Below are 21,797 nucleotides of genomic sequence, written 5' to 3'. Positions count from 1 at the left end.
AACAGGTCGCCTCCTTTGCCCTTCTCCGAGTGTGTGTGTGTGTGTGCGCGCCCAATGAGACGGAAAACTGAAGGTAGGTGATGCTCGCCGCGGGACTGCAACAGTGTCTGCGAGACAATGTGAGCCTGATGGACAGTGAGTGACATCGATGCTCTGTGGTCAAGGACACGGACGCAGACGTCAGACTTGTGACCTTCGCAATGAACAGCCATCGCTTTTAACAACAACCTGCGGCCCAAACGCTAGAGGACAAAGTTATTTCATGTCACATGCTTCACTGAGCTTCTCGGTCCAAAGGGCTGCTGCCCGAGTATCCACTAGAAACAATAAGAAGTGAAAAGATTCACTATCCTTTTTCGAGCACAACCGCCGCGGGCCCAGCACTAAATCCACACTTTGTTTACCGCAAGCAAGTCTCTAAGTACAAATAAATAGCCGCTCCAAAATTGCTGCTGTCTGAGTATTGACTAAAACAAAGAGAAATGGAAAGACTCACAAATTCACGATCCTTTCTGGTCTGGTCAAGTCTTTTATTTGTCCAAAAAGCTGCTGCCCGAGTATTGACTAGAACTCAGAAAAGTAAAAAAAAAATCACAAATATATTTGGATAGCCAAGATGAACGGTCCCCCACTAAATTTGAACATTGTCTATATCAAACTCAAGGCCCAGGGGCCACATCTGGCCCGCCACATCATTTGATGTGGTCCGCGAAAGTAAATCAAACTTGTTGACTTCTTAAGATGCTTACTAAAATTTTTACCAGAATTTCAAAGTCTCGATTGTAATATATAAGAGAGCGATTGTATGTTTTCTTGTTACCAAAATCCTCCTGACAGTAACGTAAACTATACATTAATCTTGTGGCCCGCAACAAAAATGAGTTTTGACACCTCTCTGGTCTACATCTAGCAAATCTCCAAAGACAAGTCTTCAGCTGGATCACTGACTCAAACTAGGAGGCTATATGACAGTTCCTGAATACTGACCACATCTAGAAAATGAAATATTCACAATATCCTTTCTCAGTTACTATCCATACACGGCTTGACCCCGAGTCTCTCAAAACAAGTCTCCAACTGGTCCGAAATGATGCTGCCCAAGTACTGACTAGAATAAGTAGAAGAGATACATTTCTCAGGTAGGAACATCATGTCTTGTATAATTCAGGACTGAAATTGAAAAACCAATTTTATTTTTTTAATTTTTTGCCTACAGTACAGTCACGTAAACAATCTTGACGGGCGGTCAGCATGGCGGGCAAAAGTGAAGCTCGGTGCTGACGGGCCCGCGTGAGTCAGACGGAGTAAATCCTGTTCCTGCTTGTGTCTGCCAAGTTAGCGAGACGACGCAGTGATGTGCCGCCGGCACGCACATTGTGTTTGACCTTTGTGTCGGACATCTTGTCACGCTTTGCCCGACTCATTTGCTCAGCGGAAGCGAGGCGGGAATGGACTGGAATGGACGTTTCCAAATTCTCGATTTGTCTTTTGGCCTCTGCTCTATTGTTTTCTAAAAGATCGGGAAAATGAGTATGAAGACTGATTGTGATTTGGAGGCTCATGCAAGAGAACAAGAGATAATTGAGGGAAAGTATTCGTCGGTCAAGTTAAATGGCTTCATGCAAACAGACAGGAGACAGGATTTCTTTTCAGCACAATCCACTCCTACACCAGTTGTGGAAAGTATTGGGACACTTCACAAGACTCCAAATTTGCTGATACTGGTGTACTGATCAAAACTAGGAAAAACGGGACACAATTTTAAAAAAAAAACATCTTTCAGATCCCGAAACAAATAAAACGATAGTAATGTAAGTTCTTTATTCTTTCTGCGCGGCCTGTTACCAAATGACCCACGGACCGGTACCGGTCCGCGGCTCAGAGGTTGGGGACCACTGTCTTAAAAAATTCTTCAACCGGTCCAAAATACTAAAGCCAAATATAAAGCCAACTGTGTGAATTTAGTCATGTTTGCCACCCCCCTCCCCCAATAAAAAGCTTATCCTAGATCTCTGACTCAATACTCGTTTGCGGTCTCTCACAACAAGTCTCCGACTGGTCCAAGACAACTGCTAGCCGAGTACCGACCAGAAATAAGAAAAGGGTAGGAAAACTGTCCAAAAATCCCGGGGGGCGCATTACTTTTGTCCGCGCAGATAAGGTCAATTAAGTTAGCTCCTGAATTGGATAATGTGGCAACTTTAGACTGCGTAAAGAAACAAAAGCAGCTATAAAGCGAATCACTGTAACTGAGGGATGATCTTGCCCTTTGCTTCAATGAAATTACCTGTCAAGTGATGGAGGTGGATGTGTTCTGAGTGGTGATGCAAGTTACAAAAAAGAAAAAAAGGCTCGCACCTAAAAAAAAAGACGTGAAAAGTCAGCAGGTACGTTTAAGTCTGCACTCGATGATGTAGACAAGAATCATGGCGTTTTCATTATTGGGGGAGTTTTTCTTTTTTTTCGAATGGCGTTAAAAAATACATAAATAAATAAAAATAATGGAATAAAGCTTGTAGTCACTCCATAAATAAATTAATGCTCCATACATGCTGTTAATTGATGACTGACAAGAACTGGCAGAAGTGGAAAGATTCACAATCGTTGGAGGAGAAAAAAAAACATGAATTTCTCACTAAACACACACACTGTTTACCTCAAGCTATTACGTAAAAAGAAGCTTCGAACTGGTCCAAAATGTGACTTCCCAAGTACTGAATCATAAGAAGTGGAAGGATTCACAATCCTATTTGGAGAAGAAAATTCATGGGTCTTCCACCCAAATCGGCACATTCTTTATTTCAAGCAAGTCTCTTTGACATTTCTCTAAAATGGTCCTAAATGCCTCAGCCGAGCGCTGACTCGAGCGAGGCGGATTGAAAAAGAGTCAGAATCCAATTTGGGACACAAAACTGTGAAGTCACGATCTAATTTGAACATTGTTGACCCCAAAGCGAGTTTTTAGAAAGTCTCTCCAATTTGTCCCAGTTGCTGAGTGCTGACTAGAACGAGAAGATCCCCCCCCCAAAAAAGTCACAATCCTACATGGAAAACCAAAACTTGAAATTCTCTTGCTAAATTTGATGGTACAAAATGCTGCTGCCTGAGTCCTGAAAAAAAAAAATCGATTGATAATCACAATAAAAATACAATTGAAAAATCCAGTGGAGGGAGCAATTTAAAAAAATGATTACTGGTCATTTGTCTTGAGCGGTCCTGCTTTCTCAGCATTTCTTTTTTTTGCCTTGAGGGGCGTCACAGAGGTGACCACGCGTTCCCTCCCTCTGTCACTTTCGGTAATGAAGCCGACTCATGCTGATGAATGGCCGCAGCCCAGTACATATAAATACCAGGGCGGGGAAAATGCACGGCGCAGATTTTAATTTTCATGGACTCTGTCACATACAAGTGACTTCAGTGTCACTATGAATACTCATTTTTTTTTGCCCTGTGCAGGTCCATGCTGAACCCCAAAGACTTGTTTTTATTTTTACGTTGATGGAAACGAGTCAGCAAATGGACAGTTGTTTACAAATGGGCAACGAGCCGCATGCTGCTTCACCATCATTGGTGTTGTCAATCTGCTACCGCTGTAAACAGTACCTTCCAAACATACAACTGCTCGTCATTACTTGCAACAGTGAGGACAAAAATGATCACCGTTTTCCTATTTTTTGTCAATTCCTCTCTTTTTTTTATATGCATCTCCTTCCATATAATTCGTCCGATTCATTCCGACTTCACTCATTCATTCATTCATTCATCTTCTGAGCCGCTTGATCCTCACTAGGGTCGCGGGGGGTCCTGGAGCCTATCCCAGCTGTCTTCGGGCAGTAGGCGGGGGACACCCTGAATCGGTTGCCAGCCAATCACAGGGCACACAGAAACAAACAACCATTCGCACTCACACTCACACCTAGGGACAATTTGGAGTGTTCAATCAGCCTGCCACGCATGTTTTTGGAATGTGGGAGGAAACCGGAGCACCCGGAGAAAACCCACGCAGGCCCGGGGAGAACATGCAAACTCCACACAGGGAGGCCGGAGCTGGAATCGAACCCGGTACCTCTGCGCTGTGAAGCCGACGTGCTAACCACTGGACTACCGGGCCGCCTCCGACTTCACTATTTTCCAAAAATACATTTTTTTTCCCCAAAATGTAACATTTTTCAATGCAAACATTTCCCATTTATTTCCAAGAAGCCAAGTTTCTCCAAAAGGGTGGTGATCATTCATTCCAATGCGACATTCGACATGACACATTTGCATCATTCGCACTTGCAATTTAAATCACCAGCTCATTTAATTCACCTTGGGAACAATTCTCAACTTGCCAAAAATTACTAGTGACCAAAAACTCAACATTCTCAGCATTTCAACCCCTCCTCCCCTAAAAAAAACCGCACAAATAAATTCCCTATTCACTCCCAATGACACGTTCAACAATTAATTCTATCAATTCCCATGCCAAAAATTCAGTTCTACCAAAAATTCAGGATTTTCCCCAAATAAAGTACCCACAAAAAAACAAATCACGATTCATTCTTAATGACACATTAAAAAAATCAGATTAATGTCATTCCCACGACAAATTCTAAATGTTCAGCTCCTTCGATTTACTTCTAGAAACTGCGAGAAACTGCAAGCATTATTTCTTTGTGACCAATCCTGTTTAAAAATAAGGAAATATTTGAACCAACAGTTTTTACAGTCCTTTGATTTAAAAACTAACTCTTCATTCACTTACCATAAGTTCGATGTGGCCCACGACAAAAATTAGTTTGACACCCCTGAACTACCGGTACATGAATAATATTTATTTAAACAAGCAATCAACATCCAACCGAGTCCAATGTTCTGCTGACTCCCGCAATTAAAAGTGGAACATTAATGAATAAACCGGCGGCTGGAGTTGGACGTGAATATGCATAATGAAGTCAACACGCCGCTGGGAGGGGGGGACAGAAGGGGGAGGAATTAGCCAGCCAGTGGAGCATATGAGACGAGGTCTGTTATATCTGTGTTTGTTATTCCGACGAGCGCTGCTGCTCCTGCTTTGGGGTCCGGTGACGATTGAGACAGAAAAATTAGAATGAAAATTGCAGTCGTGCAAATACAAAATGGAATCGACTCCAGCCATGGGGAAAAAAAAAAAAGAGGCAATAATTAAAAGAAGAATTACTTTTCCACACTGGTGATTCAATTGTAAAATGATTGATTAGATGCAGCAACCTACACCAAGAATGATCCAAGTTGTCGCAGAGGTTTGCTTTTGCATAACTTTCATGATCTTTCATGAGAGGAAAAAAACAGAATGGAAACTCAGCTGGGATTTGGACATCTACCTCAAACGTGTCCCTAAAGAAAAGTCTCAAACTGGTCCAAAATGCTGCTGCTCGAGTACTTACTAAAAACCAGGGGACGTAGAAATATCCTTTTTCGAGAACAAGCATAACATTTTTCACAACTACAGTGTGGTGTTATTTGCATATTTAGCACACACAAAGATTTCAGAGAAAGAGAGAGAGAGAGAGAGAGAGAGAGAGAGAGAGAGAGAGTCGTGCTTCATTTAAGTTTGGTCGGTCTTGTGCATGCCTGAACACCTGATTACGTCACTCCTACAATTATCCCTTCAAACACACACACACTCACACGCACACACACACACGCACACTGGTGGTCACGTGCATAAGCGCTCAGAGAGGCAGCTCGCACTCAGGAGCATCAGTAGTGCACGGAACCGAGCAGTGAGAAGGACGTGTCGCGCAGCTTGCGTCCTCTATCGAAAAGAAGTGGCGCTCAGCAGGAGCGAAAAGACGTCTCACCCCGGATCGGGAGAAGTATGCGCGGGTCATTCCTTCGACTCAGGAACCGACGCCCTCGTCATGCACTCAGCCGGGGACAACTAAGTCACCAGCATGAGTCACCGCGGGGGTGATTCAGTGGCTCGGTGGGGCAAAGTCCACTAAGCTCGCCCACCGGGGTGTCGCCCGTCTGGAAATAACTAACTAGGAGAGGCTGGATCCCCACAAGTTGGATCCCGAGAGCCTGGCCGGGATGACCAGGGGCGGCGTCCCCGCTCCGTGACGCTCCGGGCTCAGGCCCCCGTCATGCGTGTCCCCCGCCAACCCGGCGCCCACTCCCTGCGGCTCCTGTCCCTCTTGGTCTACGTGATGGGGGCGGCCCCCTCGCCGGCGCTGACGGCCGGCTGCCCCGACAGGTGCGTTTTGGGGTTGCGATAAAATCTTACGGGAAATTTCTGGGTAGTTTTTGGTCAATTTCCATCAGAAGTTAAGTTAGGATTTTTGGGAACAAGAAATATAAAAAATGTAAAATAAAAAAAGTAATAAATAATAAAATACATTATGACGGACTGTGTGGATTCTGGGGGAAAAAAAACAAACGTCTTTGGCATTTAATGACTTAATGTCTAAAAAAAATTTCTCTCACTTCATTCCATGGTGGCATATTCAAAGCTTACTCAAACTAAAAAAAAAATGGCTCCCTAAATTATGCCTCGCAACACAAAGCAAAAAAACCCCAAAACAAACAAACAAAAAAATCAAATGATTAATGCTTCATAATTGGGGCTGAACAATTTGTCACATTCAAATCAACATTGCGATGTAACAGAATACATTCTACCACTGCAAAGGCGACAAAACCCCCGTCCCCAAAAAACAACCACAGCTTCATTTTGGTTGCTCATTCCAATGGCACGTTTCCAACTTTTTTTTCAACAAAATTCCTGGATTGCTCAAATCCTAGGTGCGTGTGCGATGACCAGCTGGTGGTCCAGTGCGCCGGGCGAGAGCTGACCCAATTCCCCGCCGATCTTCCCCTGGCCACCCGGCAGCTCATCATCTCCAACAACCGCATTGGGGACCTGCCGGCATTGCAGCTCAACTACCTGTCTGACCTGGTCTACCTGGACTGCAGCAACAACTCCCTCGCGGAGATCTCAGAGTCCACCTTCGGGAACCTGCACAAGTTGGCCTACCTGGACCTGTCCTTCAACACGTTGCTGCAGATCGATGAGCGGACTTTTGGGCCTCTGGGATCACTGGTCATGCTGCGCCTGACGGACAACCCGGGTCTCAGGGAGATCCACGCCGACGCCTTCGCCGAGAACGCGGCATTGCAAGTCCTGGACGTGAGCCGGAACAACCTGAGCGCCTTCAACGTTAGCGGTCTGATCGGATTGCCGTCACTCCGGTCGGTGGGACTCAGCGGGAACCCGTGGAGGTGCGACTGCGACACAGAGGACCTCTGCCTTTGGGTCCAGATCGAGAACTTCAAATTCCAAGGTGAGGATGGATGAAGGAAATGTTCAAGTCTTAAAATATTTCCAGTGCATCCATTTTCGACATTTTGTTACAGCCTTATTCTCAATGGACTCGAGATTTTTGTTTCCTTAAAATTCTACACACATAATGACGACCTGAAGTACTGTAGGAAGAAGTGACAGAACTGAACTTTCCAGGTCCTGTCAGGTGGCCATCGCTCCAACACTTAAAACATTCCAAGTGCAGCAATAGAGCAGAAATTTATTGCAGTGTCTGATGTTTGAGCTCACACGGCTGTTGCTGCTCACCGCCTTGAGATAATTAGATGCCGCCAGTGACGGTTGCTATCAATGCCGAGGGGGTGGGCCTTGATTTTTGATTGCCAGTGCGCAAGGGGATGGACAGAATTCATGGAAGATGGATTAAAGTGTGCATTGGGACGAGTGGTACTTTTTGACTGATTGAGTTACTTCAATGCATTTCAATTGATTGAAATGTAAAGGGGCGTGGCCTGTGAGTCCTGAGTGTTAAACTTCTCATCACTTCGACAGCGACCCTCTGTTACGTCTAAGGTGAGGGCGGCCGTCGGGAATTTCAGGAAAATGCGGAAAATTTTCCCCAATGCCTAGTGTATTTCCACGGGCATCATCCATTTTTTTTTTGTCTTTGAATATACTTTTTTCGTAACCTTTCGATCTCCAACCTCTAAAATACGCAGTGAGCCAATAAAAAGCATGCAGCAGGCCGCAAATGGCCCCCATGTCTCTACTTTGGGCTCGACATAACTCATCAAAGTGGGTCTTAAAAGCATCAGTATGTGCTATGTGCCAAGTTGGCAAATTCACAGGAAGTTACCTGACACACAGTACAGCACACAGAAAAATGCCTTTAAAATAACCAGCGTGTAAGGCAGGGGTGTCCAAACTCGGTCCTCAAGGTCATCCATCTCTCCCTACTCAAACACACCTAATTACAAGGATCAGATCATCAGCAAGCTCTGAAGAAGCAAGATCGCGTTTATGATCATTTTAATCAAGGTGTGTTGCATCAGGGATGTAAAAGAGGCGGTGCATTGGCCCTTGAGGACCCAGTTTGGACACCTCTGGTGTAAGAGGCTATTACTGCGAAAAGTATTCCAAAGACACTCCAAGGTCTTTATATTACGCGTTGTCACGTCAGCTCATTAAGATGATGCGATTGCGGCTGCAGTTTAATCTCAGATAGCGGCAAATTTATCGCGCTGTTAGCGCAACGTGTGTACGACATGAAGACAGCGTGAGAAGGTGAGCCCATGGGGCATTGTTGATGGGGCGTGGGGGCTAGGGGGGGGGGGAATCAATGTTAATGCTGCTTATGTGTGTGAAGCCAGTCAGTGGTTAAGGCAGGGGTTTGGCTCTAGAGACCCCCTTTCACAAGGGAGAAAGATTTTCCAAGGACCCATATAGAGATACTGTTTATAATCCCAACGCAATTTAAACCCCATGCACAGTAATCCCTCATTATTCATGGGGGATAGGGAGAGAGCCTTGCTGCAGATAATGGTATTGACCCCCCCTCCAAAAAAAGAGTTTATAATTGTCCATAGAGGCCTCGAGATGGCGCCAAAGCATGACTTTTCAATAAAATAGCGTCAAAAAGAAGCTTCGCCCCTTACTTCAACATAATTACTTGTAGGGCCGCCAACAGGTGGAAAATTTCTAGTTCGGAATTTCTTGTTCATTCCGCTAAATCCTGATAATCCTCACGATAAATTTCAATTCGGCATTAAGTTGTCACATGATGGTGCCAAAGCACTACTTTTTGCTCAGACTTTGGCGCTATCTGGTGGCATTGTAGAAAAAACGTGAGGGAAAGGAAACGGTGAATAGCCCCAATAAAATCATACTTTTTAGAAGTTTAGAGAGGTTTTTTTTGGGGGGGGGGTAGTCAAAAGTCTGAAATTGTGATTTTAAGATTGAAGTTTAACAGGGGAATAGTTGTCAAAAGTTACTACTGATTTTCAAAAATGAAGATTGTTCTGGTGATATTAAACATTTTTTTTTCATGGAAAAACATATCGATGAAAAAAGATCAATCAATCAATAATAAAAAGTTCTTATAATCAATTCAACTCTATTAATGAAGTGACGGCAGATTTACTGTATGTGATGATACATTACAAAGATATCAGAGATTTGAACTGGCTCAAGGTGGAGTATTGCGCGTTTTATTTTTAATAATACAACATAATTCATGTAAAATTGTTTCATGGGCCCCCAAACTACGGCTAGTAGAGCCTAATTTCAGACCCACTATCTTAAGGCACTCGAGGACTGGCAACAGTGTCCTTTTGTTCTCCTTTTCGATCCCTTCTTGCACACTGCACCTTCTCTCCTCATTCACGTCATTTAATGATGGTGCTGGTCAAATAATGTGCTTCCACTGATGAGAGTTGTCTTTAAAGACACTCCACTTATTGTGTGCAATGTCAGATCCAGGGAATCACGTTTAGGCCCTGACTGGGGCAGGATTCAGAAGAGCAGTCGAGCGCTTTAAAACACACAGTGTACTTTTTAATTGGCTTTTAATTATCATTGGTTAGATTTATATGGCAACTTTGTACCCAAGGACGCTTAAAAAGAATTAATGGGGTAATTAAACGTTGAGTATGTTATGAGCGTCTGATATATGCTGATCACCAGCCGGCTTGACAGCAAACAGCAGCGTGATAGAAGATTTCAGGAGAGGGTAGGCAAGGAGTGCAAGAAGGCAGCATGGTAAATTTATAAATTAGGCTGATGTTGAAGTTAACTTTGTTAGCTAACATTGGTTTTAATTCGCTCGAATTTTACATTGGAAGCTAAAATCAGAGTTAGCATTGGAAGCTTATATTGGGTGTTAACGTCAGAAGCAAACGTTGGTCTTAGCACTAATTTTAGCGGTTATATTAGAAGATAACAGCTAACAATGAAACTGATGCTGGAAGTTGATGTCGCCGCTAACATTGGAAGCTGTCGTTGTTCTTCCATAGCTCCAACATGAGCAGGAACGTTAGAACTGATTTTTGGAGACTAATGTTGAAGCTAAAATTGAATGCTAACATTAGAGCTACTGTTGAAGCTTATGCTGGAAATTAATGTTATTTTGAAGCTGACTTTGGAACCCAATGCTAAAAGCTAACATTGAAAGCAAACATTTGAACAATTAGCTTCAGTTTACACTGGAAACTAGCAGTAGTTACTATGTCGCAGTTTTTTGTGACCTTTTTTCCCTTTGCCATTAAAGGCACCCTGTAAAGTTACTAAAGTGTCCACCATTTATTTGAATACTCATTGAAGGAAAAGGTTCTGTGGAGTGTCTCCATTCTATTTATTTCTCTGAGCCTACAGCGTTGCACTCTTTTGCTGTCTCGCTAATTGTCAGTGAACGGTCGAATGGCCCGATGCGCTGATTCAGACAAGCGCTTTGCATCAAGACGTGCACAAAGTATGTCACTATTTGAGAGATGTTATTTCCACTTCTGAGGGAAGAAGTGAAAGTGGACTTATCTGCAGTGAACTCGAGAGATGAGACGTGGCGGTGTGACAAAACAAAGCATGTGGGACAAAACAGGGTCGGGAAGAGGCCACCACTTAAATTCATTAAAGACAATTGCATCATTCAATACAGCCGCAGCATAAATTATTCATCACATTGGACGCGTATCAAATTCAACTGGCCTACTTGTGCAGCCTTGCCAAAATTCAACATATGGACAAGGGAGGGATTTTTTTTCCCCTTTTCAAAACGGACGCAAATGTACCACCTGAAGGTTTCACTCACACATATCCATCCACCCATCCACTATCAGAGCCACCTATCCTCACGAGGGTTGCGGGCGTCCAGGAGCCTATCCCAACTGTCTTTGGGCAGGAGCTGGGGTACACCCTGAATTGGTTGTCAGTCAATTGCAGGGAACACATAGACGAACAACCATTTGCGCTCACAATCACACCTAGGGACAGTTTAGACGAGAGCGTTCCATTAACCTACTATGCCTTCTTTGAAACGTGGGAGGAAACTGGAGCACCCGGAGAAAACCCACATGGGCACGGCATTTTGAAAAGAAACTGACCTACAGCATAACAGTTCAAGAGGGGCATACATATCACTCCATTTCTCAAAGTAGTTAAGAGCCAAACGGGAGGATGGTTGAGTGAAATAGAGTGAAAAGGGGCTGAAGGGAGAATAAATGAAAAAAAAATGAAGCGATAAGAGGTTTTTGCTGCTGGCCGACCTTCACTGTGGCTCTGCACTTATCCTCTGCCAGAGGAAGAGGAGCCGCTATGGAGAAGCTGAAAAAGGAGGACGACGGCGTTCTGACTCACGTTCAAGAACGAGAGCGAAGGCGTGAATGCGGAAAAGGTCAACTATTCTTAGGCGCCGTGATGATTGCGTTTAAGCTCCTTGATAGCATCAGCGCAGATTTCAAACCCTCCAGCTTTAGATAATCACTTGATTGTGACGTGGGGGGAGAGGGGGGACATAAGTCAAACAAAACTTGAAGTTCACACCATTAGTTTTCTTACTTTTTGTTAGCAATTCAGCGTTAATAGAGGTCAGTTGATTATCCCTTCCACATATTTGTTTTACACTTGTCCTAAGTAGTGTCTTTGAAAAAAGAGTACATACGGTAATGGCAGATTAGATTTTAAAAAGTCTTTAATTTTAGAACTTTACCTATGGAGTTGAGTTAGTAGAGGTATTTCTACTTTTATCAGAGTCATTTTTGACACAAGTATCAAAGTATGCGACAAAGCGTGAGTGCTCTAGCCACCTCTAAACATCATTGACATAAAGGGTTCCTGCTTCTTTGTCACCTCATGTCTTTTTCTATTCGTTTTATCCTCACTTCTTATCAGTCAGTCTGTCAGGAAAAGCTGTCTCTGTCAGGGACATCCTTGGCATTTGCACTGCTTGTCAGCGCTCCTATCTGTCACACAGATAATCAATTTAACGTCGCTAACATTTAAAGATAGCTTTAGGGCTAACGTTGGACGCTAATCATCGAGATAATTTGTAGCCAACATTGGAAATTAACGTTGAAGCTAATGTTAGAGGTAATGTTGGAAGTAGGGCTGCAACTGACAAATATTTTCATAATAGATAAATCTGTCTGCGGTGGGGGGGGTTTTTTGGATTAATCGATGGATTGGATGGGAAAAAAAACTTTTTTTGAATTAACAATAACTCATTTGTCAAAATAGCTGTCAGGTAATTTTCTCTGGTAATCTAATGTTAGTCTTACTTAGCTTTAATGTCAGAGGTTGTATGGGAAGCTAACTTCATAAGCTAACATACAAGCTAACATTGGCAACTAAGGATGGAGCTAATATTTTAGTTGACATTGTCAGGAAACGTTGAACGTAACATTGGAAGCTAATATTTCAGGTAATGTAACTAAATTTGGAGGCTGAAATCTTAGGCAATGTTGAAAGCTAACGCCGGATGGTCACAGCATACTTACTGTAGCTCTAAGTAGTGTGTGTACTTTTGCCACCTCTGTTAAACAGAGACATAATTGAGTCCTGTTTCTTTGTCACTTTCTTTTTCACAGTTTTTTTAAACATTTTTATCCCCACTTCCCATCAGTCAGGCCAGGAAAAGCTGTCACTGTCAGGAATGTCCTTGGCATTTGCGGCACTTGTCAGCGCTCTTATCTGTCACGCACTAAAGTCCAGTCGAAAACGTCGAGTACTACTCATTCGTCCTCCTTTGTAGCAGTTGATGGAGCTGATCAAGTTGGAATTAAAATCTTAGCAAATAAAGTGTGTCTGTGTGTGGGTAGGGGTGTTGGGTGGTATTGATGTGGGCAGTGTTTGATAACCTTGGATCGAACTCATTACGTAGTCATTTGCATTTGTCCTTAAACCTGCACAGAATTCCAACACAGCTGCACTCCAAGTCCTTTAATCAAAGGATGAGGTTTGTTGTTTCGCAATAGTATAATCACAATATGGCGGTCGCCTAGTGCTTGTAGTCAAATCTCGTTCAACAAATGACTGTATTCAGAAATTAAATTATTCAGCACAAAACCACCTTCACTTGAGGCTACAAACAAATTGTAACAGCAAAGAGAGTACTGTAGCATCCCACAATGTAATTTTCATAAAAGGCCATGCATCAGTGTCACAGAACGCAGATGGAGGGTGAAAAAAAATGACAGGGTTGAAGTGATAGTGTCAGGCGTATAAGGGAGGAGTGTGTTTGCGGGGAAGAGACGGGAATACAAAGACTGTCGAGACCAAGATCCCTACTGGGGTAGATTGTTCCTGACCGTTCATCCCTCCGTCCTTCATTTGCAATGTTTGGACCCTTTGGCCTTCCCGATGTCTGAGTGCACTTTAATGGACAGTGTGGTGAGCCATCAGCCAAAAGGAAAGTGGCCAGACTCCCCTCTCTGGTGGGGTTTTTTATATGGGGGGTAAGAATAGTCTGTATGACTGAAAAATTGATAATGGGAAGTACACCTCTGCTATATCAAAATTTAATTCAAGTAATTAATTTAATTTTAATTTAATACAAATGCCCCAAAGAGAACCAAAAAAAATGCTGTTTGAATGTTCGCTATACAATCTGTATGACAGTAATTAGAAAAGAAATTATGGAAAGACTTGCTTGACCAAACTTTACAAAGCACAATCAATCACTTCTGCCTCAGAGCGCTGAAACTGAATCATTGGCTATGGAGTCCGTAAAAAACACAAATTGGACATTTGTCCGCTGCTCTCTCGCTGACTAATTGCCTTTCCTCTCCTTCGTCCTCTCACGTCATTTTTCTTCGCAGAGGCAACTGAGCATGAAGGGAAGATGGAGGGGGGGCCGGGTGATGATGAGGATGTCAATTAGGATGTTGCTAATGAGTGATGAAGTTAGATGAGATGATAAAAAGGATAAAAAAAACCAGCTTCCTTGATTATTCTCTTGTATCTGATTGTTCCATTGATGGATGAAAGTACCCTTGTGACTTTGACTCAATTCCCAATTTTAGGCTGAAATATAACACAAATGCCCTCAGGACTGCATATGTGCACATCAACCCCCCTCCAAAAGTGAGAGAACGGTGAGACAAATAGATTTTATTTTGGTTGGAAATTGAAAATGTTTGGGTCAAGGTAGGATTAGGAATCAGCTGTCAATCTTCGAGGTATTGAGGAATAAACTGACACGATGTGTACAATATACATTGAGGCCCACCCATTCATTCGTACTGCTTAGTCACACCATGCACCTGCGAGGTCACGCGGCGTCCCAAAGGGGTGGAAAAAAAAAAAAAACAATTCCGCCAACTAAATTTCAATGGAGCCGAAACAATGAAGAGACACCGTGGACTCAAAGCACTCCCGTAATGAAAATTAACCAATAAGAGGAAAGCTGTTATCTACGGAAGTGTGAAACTGAAAATGTGGGGTCAACAATTTAGACGGGCAAACTCGTTTGAACGTAGTTGCGAATCTGTTCAAATGTATTTTCAAATAAGTTCAAATGTGCAAAAAAGGTAACGCGTCCATTCACTCTCTCTCCCTTCCAGACGAGGGCCAAACGGTGTGCCAGAGCCCGGCCGAACTGACGGGTCGGCGTTTGGCCGAGCTGGGCATGCAGCTGCGCGCGGACTGCCACCAGGGTCTGGGCTACTGGGACTACCTCTTCTTCGTGGCCATCGGCTTCGTCATCTTCTCAGCGGGCACGGTGTCGGCGTGGGTGATGGGCGTGCTCATGGTGTTGTACGAGCGCTACAGCAAACGCAAGAGCGAGGAGCTGGACAGCGACGACGAAGACAGCAGGGGAGGTGGCGGGGGCAAGCAGGGAAACGGAGACGTGCGCAAGACTGGCGTGCAGGTCTGAGGCCGCCGTTGACTCTGAGACCAAAGACTCCCATCCGTGGATTTTGGCTGTGCTCGGAATCACTCTCTACCCGCTGTATAGTGCTCTAAAAAGCGAGTTTGCCAATTGGCCACGTTGGCCGAAATGTCTAGCAAGTATAGGTTATATCCTACAATGCATCAGGAAAAGGAGTGGTCACTAGAAATGGCCAAGCGAAGACATGAGACGAATTGCAAAAATCCAGGAATAATTGACCCCTGTATACGTTTTATATTGTCCTATAGTTGCCTCCAAAAGACACAAGATGGTGGCAAAGGACTGCCTTTGGCCAAATGAAATGCCTCAACTCACTTTAACAGCTCCTTCCCAAGATGCCACCAGACGGTGCTACAGCACTTAAAACACAACAAAACATCATAAAGCATCAACATCCCACATCTTGCAAATGCTTGCATACAATCATGAACCCATGTTACATAATTGACTGTATTCAGAAGTTAAATTACACACGTCAACAAAATTTTAAGATTTTTTTTTTTCCCATCAGAGATGCAAGTAAACTTTTCCAACTGATTTCTTGTGCTGATCCTGAAGATACCCTTCAGGTTTTCGTAACAATAATAATAATAATAATAGTAATAATAATATGTAGTAATATTCATGAAATCAAGGTTAGGTTTAACAATAGGAGGAATTTATTTTATGAAATGTCACTATAAATTACACCGTATGGCACAAGCTTATATAGCTCAGAATTAAAAACAACAACAAAAATGCACCCAAAAAAAACCCCGTACGATAATCTGCAAAGATTTGTAGCTCCTCCAAAAAGGCAATTACCTACAGATGCCACAAGATGTCAGAAAGTCGTTAATTTTAAACAGGACTTGATCTGAGCTAAAAACAGCAAATAGGTGAGTTTTACAGCGAATAAGGGATGATAGGTTATAAAAAAATTATGAATAAATTACATCTGCGAAAATTCAAGGAAACGCTGAATGGTGATTTGGGAGCAAGTGAATGATTCCGAACACAGCCTCATACTGTTGACATACTCCTCAACACAAGGACAGAATGTGTGTGTGTGTGTGTGTTCAACTGTGTGTGTGCTTGTGTGTGTATGTGTGTGTGTGTGTAAAACAAATGTTTAGCTATATGCCTTTACCTCGAGAATAGGGATTGCTTTCAAGATCATTGAGAGCACTAACCCATAGCACAAACACCATCTCTTGGGAATTTAGTAGGATTTTCGACAAAATAACAAACCCCAAAAACAAAATTAAACCCTAAAGCACTAACACTTTTTAAATTACTTTATTTACTTTAAATTACAAAGCTTTACATAAATGCTGTTTGTTGTATTATCACAATTTATTTAAATAAATGTTCATGATAATGTATTACTTCTTACATTCAATTTGAATAAGCTTTATTTTATTCCGTAGTGCAATTTACATTTTCGATTAATGTATATTTATTTTATTATTATTTCCATATCAATTGTGACACTATTTGCTAATTTGTAGTACTTTTGCGACTTTGCTTTACTGTGTGATTTTCTTAATGAGTTTTAATTGGATTTTATTTTATTTTGTAATTTATTATTTCTTTAACATGGTCTTTCAAAAAAAAAAAAAACATTTTAGCAGCAGTCATCATATATTTCATCAATTAGTAGCTACTGGTCGGATCAAATTACCGGTAAACAATTGGACTGAGATTTAAATTGAATTGTTAATTGTATCCTACTAAATTCTCACTCACAAGAGTTTTTTTGTCACTGGGCTGATGCTCTCGGCAACACTTGTGTGATGGATGGTAAGAAGACATTTGAATGAAACCCAATTGCGCACGCACGCACACACACACACACACACACACACAAACACAATTCCTACCTAACAATACGTCCCGCAGTTGACAACGACACCTCAAAACATATGAAAATCCGTATGAGTTTCTATTCAGTATCCATGATATCCAGCTTAAGTACTAGAACATTCTTTACCCTCACTGGTGAGACAATATAGTAGAAAACTAGTAGAATGAAATTTTAAAGAGTATTTTTTTTTCCACTACTAGTGGAACCTTTGGCCAAATAGTACGCAGTTAAACCTTACTAGTAAACTACTGTGCTGCAAAGGCCCAACTACAACATGCAGGTAGACATGTGTCACGCACTACTAGCCACCTGGGTCCTATTAGTAACACCAAAATCCCAACTAGTTACAAGTACAAGGTTGTCCTACTCGTGTCACAGAGCATACCGTACTTGTAAATGGACCTTAAACTGGATATCAAAGCAACAACGTGTTACTAGTGAGGCAAAAATATATAAACTAGTTTACAGCGTGTTACTAGTACAACTAGTGTCATTATAAAATTCTACTATTTAGTAGTAGTACTCGTAGCATGCAGGTGTCAACTGGTGCACAGTTTTGTCTCACTAGCAACAGAGTTCTACAAGTGTGCTGAATTGCCTTACTAGTAAGGAATGAGTATCAACTAGTTCATGGACAGTTCCACGCACTAGTCGGATATTGAATAAATTCTTCAACAGTAAAACTACTCGGTCCAATTCTGGCATCTCATGTCTTTTTATTTATGCTAGAACTAGTAGCCTCCTGGACTCCACTAGTAGCATCATAATGCTCACTAGTAGTTTTGCTTCACGAGTAAAGTGGTTGTCCGATAGGCCAAAGTAGTCCTCCGAGTGTGCATAAATGTCATACAAAAACATTGTTCATAACACACAGTTGGTATATTAAAGACAAAGAGCCTGCTAGTACACTATTCAAGGATACAAAATAAATGCTCATGCAGCTTTCCATGAACACACACACAAAACATATGCCTCTAACCAAAAAACATAAAACCCCGAAAAAAAAACAAAAAATAAAAAACAGATGAATGTAAAACTACAGAAAAACATGTGCAAGCTACCTTTAACGTCGCATGGGTGTATGAAAATGTGTGAGTAAATACGTACGTAGTGAAAAGATTCGGTTTGTGTGTGTGTGTGTGTATGCGTGTGTCTTTGACACGTGGCTATCTCCCGGATGCCAACCTGGTGGAGGAAGTAGATCAGGCTAACACAGAGCGACCACGTCAGAGTGCGTCGCCGAGCTCAACGGGATTCTAAGCGACGGGCTCGGCTGACCTCGGTCTATACGCGTGCTTTCCGTGTGCGTGCGTGTGTGCGGGTGGTGGCGTGTATAAGTGGGGCAACACAACCACAACACATCCCATTGAGCCGCCTTGACGAATGATTCACGACGAGTTCACCCACAAAATCAGTTATTTGCCTCCAGGTCATTACCGCCACCAAGTCCGTTTGGTTGTCAGCGAGCAGGACCCCATAGGAATGTCCTTAAACAATAACCATGGGAATTATTGGCATGGTGGGCTTAGGGCAAAGAAAAAAATGTAATTAGTTATGGCTGGGATCCGCCTGGAAGTATCTATTTTTTTCACCTTTGGTTAACATTACAAGCATTTTTCTTTCTGTATTAGAAATTATTTTGAATACCCATCGATGCCTTTTCTAATCTGCTTATCTTCACAAGGGTGGAGGGGCTTGCTGGAGCCTATCCCTGCCGTCATCAGGCAGTAGGCGGGGGACACCTTGAACTGGGTGACAACCAATTACAGGACACACATCAAGGAACAACCATTCGCGCTCAACAAGGGACAATTTAGAGTGTTCCATTAACCTGCCATGCATATTTTTTTAAATGTGGGAGGCACGGGGAAAACGTGCAAACACAGGAAGTGCGGGAATCGTACCCTGCACCTCTGCACTGTGAGGTGGACGTCCTAACGAGTTGACCACTGTGCCACCTCGTTTTAATTAATCCAGATATTGATGTAATTTACTTTAGTTGTAAAATGTATTTTTCATTTCATTGTATTATAGTTTATTTTCCCCTAAAACATAAAAAAAGCTAATTTGTGGTGTCTTTAGAAACACCTGACCACATGAAAGTATTTTTTTTATTTAAAATAAGTTAATATAATTTTACATGAGTTTCCTTTCAATACAAAACTTTTACGTGGTCCTTGAACGCAACACAACCAAACGGTCCCCACTCCGTGTGTGATGAAGTGTGTGTGTGTGTTTGTGCGCGTGTATTGACTTAAGGAACATATTTCTGCCGATGTTGCTTTTTTTGTCCTGTCTTTGAGAGTCTTCTTCAATTTTTGCACACCATGTATCATGAGCAATAAAGACGGATGAGTAGTGGAACATAGAATGCTTTTTCAACCCTTTCTTACTGACACTTGCTACAGCACCATCTGCTGGATGGGGCCCGACAGCACTGCCCCAATTGCTACTCTCACTGAGCTTGTCCTGTGCATTGATTCCCGTCGTCATCTGTCCATTTAACGTACCTTCACGTATTAAAACGGGCCTCCATATCAAATTCATTCATTCATTTTCCGAACCGCTTTATCCTCACTAGGGTCGCGAGGGGTGCTGGAGCTAACCCAGCTGTCTTCCGGCAGTAGGCGGGTTGTGAAACAACCACTCTACCGCTGCATTATTTTCCACCACTCATATATGGATAACCTTGTAACCCATTCCGTGGTAGGTTTAATGCATCAGTATGGGTAGTTTTCTTCATCATTCTGCCTGCTCTCAGAGAAGGAGGGGGAAAGAAGTGTCAGTAAAACAGGCCAAAATCCAGATGTGAGGCGGGGTGAGGCAAGGCGAGAAACTAGTTCTAAAAATTGCTGACTTTCTTTTTACCTCTCTGAGACACCAAAACATCAGAATAGGATGGAAGATAAGGTACAGTACTGCTAAGTCAGCCAGCTAGCAAGGTGCTGATCCAAGTAATCATTCATAAGAAAGGAACGCAATCTTAAAATCACATATCCGGTGGAAAAGGTATTCAGTGCAAGTTGGCCAATAAGGTGCACAGAAAAAAATGTCAGTCGAGAAACACACAAAGATGAGAAAAAAAATACAGTGTCTCTGGGTCTTGGTTAATTATGCAATTGGTCAAGCTGCTGTTGTCGGTGAAGGTGTGGTTATTAGTAAATGAAAATTTGACATCATACAGTAATTCTGGCAAATACAAGAGATCTTGATCATTTCCAGAAACTCAAGATATACTTGATTGTTTAATTTTACACTAGACAAGCACTCCAGAGATACAACTATCTGTACGCAAGCCATTAAAAAAAAGTCACTTTTGCCATATTTTGAACCCACTATAGGAGACGAGGGAAGCGAGACGGCGTGCCAAGTGAGGTGAGCGTCCCATTTGGCGCACACGTCGACCTCCGCGGATGTCGGCTTCAGCCTCCATTAAACCCGGCCGGGCCGCTTCGTTGCCTTTTATAGTACACGCGCTTGCGCTAAGCATGCTAGTCCACACTTGAAACTGCTCGTGTGCAGCCCCGGGAGGCCGGTGCAGTGTGTGCGTGTGATTAGCTTATTGCATTAGATAGTCTATATGGGCTTTACGCTCAGGAACTAACATCCCCCTTAGAGAAATAACGGGATCAGACCAAGCGCGCACGCACGCGCACACACACACACACACACACACGCGTTATCCTGAGCAATGCTGTTGTGCCTCTGGTACATTGTGTTCTCTGTAGTTGATGTGAAGTGTCTGTCTGTTAGTCTGCAAGCTTCCAAAACGCAGTAACCCATTTTTAAGTCAGGGTGTGAATTTCAAGTAAGGGTTTCTGTTTGAGGTTAGGGTATGAACGTTAATTTTAGGGTTTTGAGTCTTTGTTGGGGCTGCAAGTTGAGTTTAAAGTTACAAAGTATGGTTTTAAATCAGTTGTATGGTTCTCCGGGTAGGGTTTCAATCTCTGAATACGGTTCCAGGGTAGGCTTTCAAGTTATATTGAGAGTTTCACAGTACAGTTTAAAGGCATAGTTAGGGTTTCAAAGTAGGTTCTAAGTCAGTGTTGGAGTTTCGAGTCAGGTTTAGTGCTTTAAAGTGGGGCATAAAGTTTTGAGTCATCATTCGGGTCATAGGGTTTCAGAGTAGGGTTTCAGGTCAGTTTGAGTTTTAAAGGAGGGTTTTAAATCAGAGTTTGAGTTTCAAAGTAGGGTTTCAAGTCATAGTTTGGGTTTCAAAGAATGTTACAATTCATAGTTAGGGTTTTAAAGTAGCATTTTAAATCGGTGTGAGGGTTTCAAAGTAGGGGATCAAGCCATAGTTGGGGTTTAAAAATAGGGTTTAAAATCAGTGCTGGAGTTTCAAAGTAGAGATTCAGGTAAGTGTTAGGGTTTCAAAGTAGGACTTAAAACTTTGGTCTAGGGTTTCAAGTCATGTTTCGGCTTTCAAACGAGGGTTTAAAATCAAGATTCGGTTTTCAAGTTAGGGTTTTAAAGTAGGGTTTAAATCGGAGTTAAGAGTTGGGGGAACAGCTACCACTAAATGGGGATACAATACAAACAACTGGATAGTTTGCCCCCCCCCCCGCAAAATATTAATATACATTTCCCTTTTGAGGGAAGGAGAAGCATCATCAGACCAAAACTCAGAATAGAACATTTCCCACTTCCTGGAATAGATGTGGTCCTCCTCTGAGATTAACAACTCATTACCATCAGACCGCCCCTCCAAGGACGACGCTGACCCCTCCCTCCTCTCCCCCCACCCTTTGACGCACAAATCCACCGGACCTCCCCGTCTCCTCCAC

The 21,797-nt window shown here is 42.7% G+C and overlaps 1 protein-coding gene across 1 annotated transcript; it reads left to right on the top strand.

Annotated features, from left to right (window-relative positions):
* Nucleotides 1–5,657: 5,657 nt before the first annotated feature.
* Nucleotides 5,658–15,236, top strand: LOC127605609 (leucine-rich repeat-containing protein 52-like). Its single transcript, XM_052073247.1, has 3 exons — nt 5,658–6,220; nt 6,769–7,307; nt 14,836–15,236. Exons 1-3 carry the CDS (start codon nt 6,111–6,113, stop codon nt 15,147–15,149), a joined length of 963 nt encoding a protein of 320 aa, XP_051929207.1. The 5' UTR covers nt 5,658–6,110; the 3' UTR covers nt 15,150–15,236.
* Nucleotides 15,237–21,797: the final 6,561 nt, after the last annotated feature.

Source organism: Hippocampus zosterae, chromosome 8, assembly GCF_025434085.1.
Source record: "Hippocampus zosterae strain Florida chromosome 8, ASM2543408v3, whole genome shotgun sequence".
Taxonomy (NCBI): Eukaryota; Metazoa; Chordata; class Actinopteri; order Syngnathiformes; family Syngnathidae; genus Hippocampus; species Hippocampus zosterae.
This window is presented reverse-complemented; position numbering and strand designations above follow the sequence as displayed.

Excerpts from the sequence above, each read along its gene's own strand:
- LOC127605609 (XM_052073247.1), top strand. The coding sequence starts at position 6,111 with ATGCGTGTCCCCCGCCAACCCGGCGCCCACTCCCTGCGGCTCCTGTCC. Across the intron at positions 6,221-6,768 it reads ACGGCCGGCTGCCCCGACAG|GTGCGTGTGCGATGACCAGC; the intron begins GTGCGTTTTGGG and ends CTCAAATCCTAG. Across the intron at positions 7,308-14,835 it reads CGAGAACTTCAAATTCCAAG|ACGAGGGCCAAACGGTGTGC; the intron begins GTGAGGATGGAT and ends TCTCCCTTCCAG.